Source organism: Nicotiana tabacum, chromosome 24, assembly GCF_000715075.1.
Source record: "Nicotiana tabacum cultivar K326 chromosome 24, ASM71507v2, whole genome shotgun sequence".
Lineage (NCBI taxonomy): Eukaryota > Viridiplantae > Streptophyta > Magnoliopsida > Solanales > Solanaceae > Nicotiana > Nicotiana tabacum.
The window spans coordinates 66949323-66950234 of record NC_134103.1 but is presented as its reverse complement, the minus strand read 5'-3'; the positions used below and the strand labels follow the sequence as shown (position 1 = coordinate 66950234).

Sequence of the window (912 nt, the reverse complement as noted above, 5' to 3'; positions counted from 1 at the left end):
TATTCCTTCCAGAGAAAATCAAGTCGTGGCGTAGTTTCGGGTAACAGACAAAATGATATTTGGATTTTCTATTACTAAGAAGGGGGGGGGGGGAGAGAAACTGAACGATATGTGGGTTGCATACGTATCCCTATGTGGGAAGTCAAGTTGAGCGTAGTTTTGTTACAACTATATTATCTTCAAACGTAGTATCCATTGATTGCGTCTGAGTTGATAGGCTTCGTGCTGACTCTTCCATCCATCTCTGCCAAGATCAGAGCTCCTCCCTACAACACTCAGTGGACCACGTAAGGACCTTGCCAATTATGTGTGAAATTTCCTTTAGCTTTTTCCTGGTGGGGGAATATTTTCTTCAGAACCAACTGCCCCGGTATAAGCTGGCGAGGCTTCACCCTTTTGTTAAATGCACTGGCCATCCTATTTTGATACAGCTGGCCATGGCATACTGCATCCAATTTCTTCTCGTCAATGAGCATGAGTTGCTCCTGCCTGACCCCTATCCATTCTGCATCGTCTAACTTGGCTTCTTGGATGACTCTTAAGGATGGTATCTCAACCTCTGCGGGTATCACAACTTTAGTGCCATATACCAACATTTATAGCATTGCCCCAATGGATGTCTTCATGGTGGTCCGATAACCCAATAAGGCAAAGGATAACTTCTCGTGCCATTGCCTATGATTGTCTACTATTTTTCGCAGAATCCTTCAACCAACTTTTAGTAACCATCCCCGGAATCATTCCCCATTTCCTCTTCTTCTTCTGGTTCTTCCTCTGGATCTTCATCAAATTACTATCCATCATCATTGAATTAAGACTCTTCCTCTAGATCTTCCTCCGGTTCTGTCTCGGACTCTATATGGATACACTCCACTACTCGGTCATCATCTTTAGCGAGTGGCAACATGTGAT

The 912-nt window shown here is 43.9% G+C and overlaps 1 protein-coding gene across 1 annotated transcript; it reads right to left on the bottom strand.

Moving 5' to 3' along the window:
* Positions 1 to 275: 275 nt before the first annotated feature.
* LOC142178191 (uncharacterized) lies at positions 276 to 596 on the bottom strand. The gene has a single exon (XM_075247519.1). It carries the CDS (start codon positions 594 to 596, stop codon positions 276 to 278), a length of 321 nt encoding a protein of 106 aa, XP_075103620.1.
* Positions 597 to 912: the final 316 nt, after the last annotated feature.

What these genes read in the sequence shown, in the direction of transcription:
- LOC142178191 (XM_075247519.1), bottom strand. Translation starts at nt 596, where the DNA reads ATGTTGGTATATGGCACTAAAGTTGTGATACCCGCAGAGGTTGAGATA.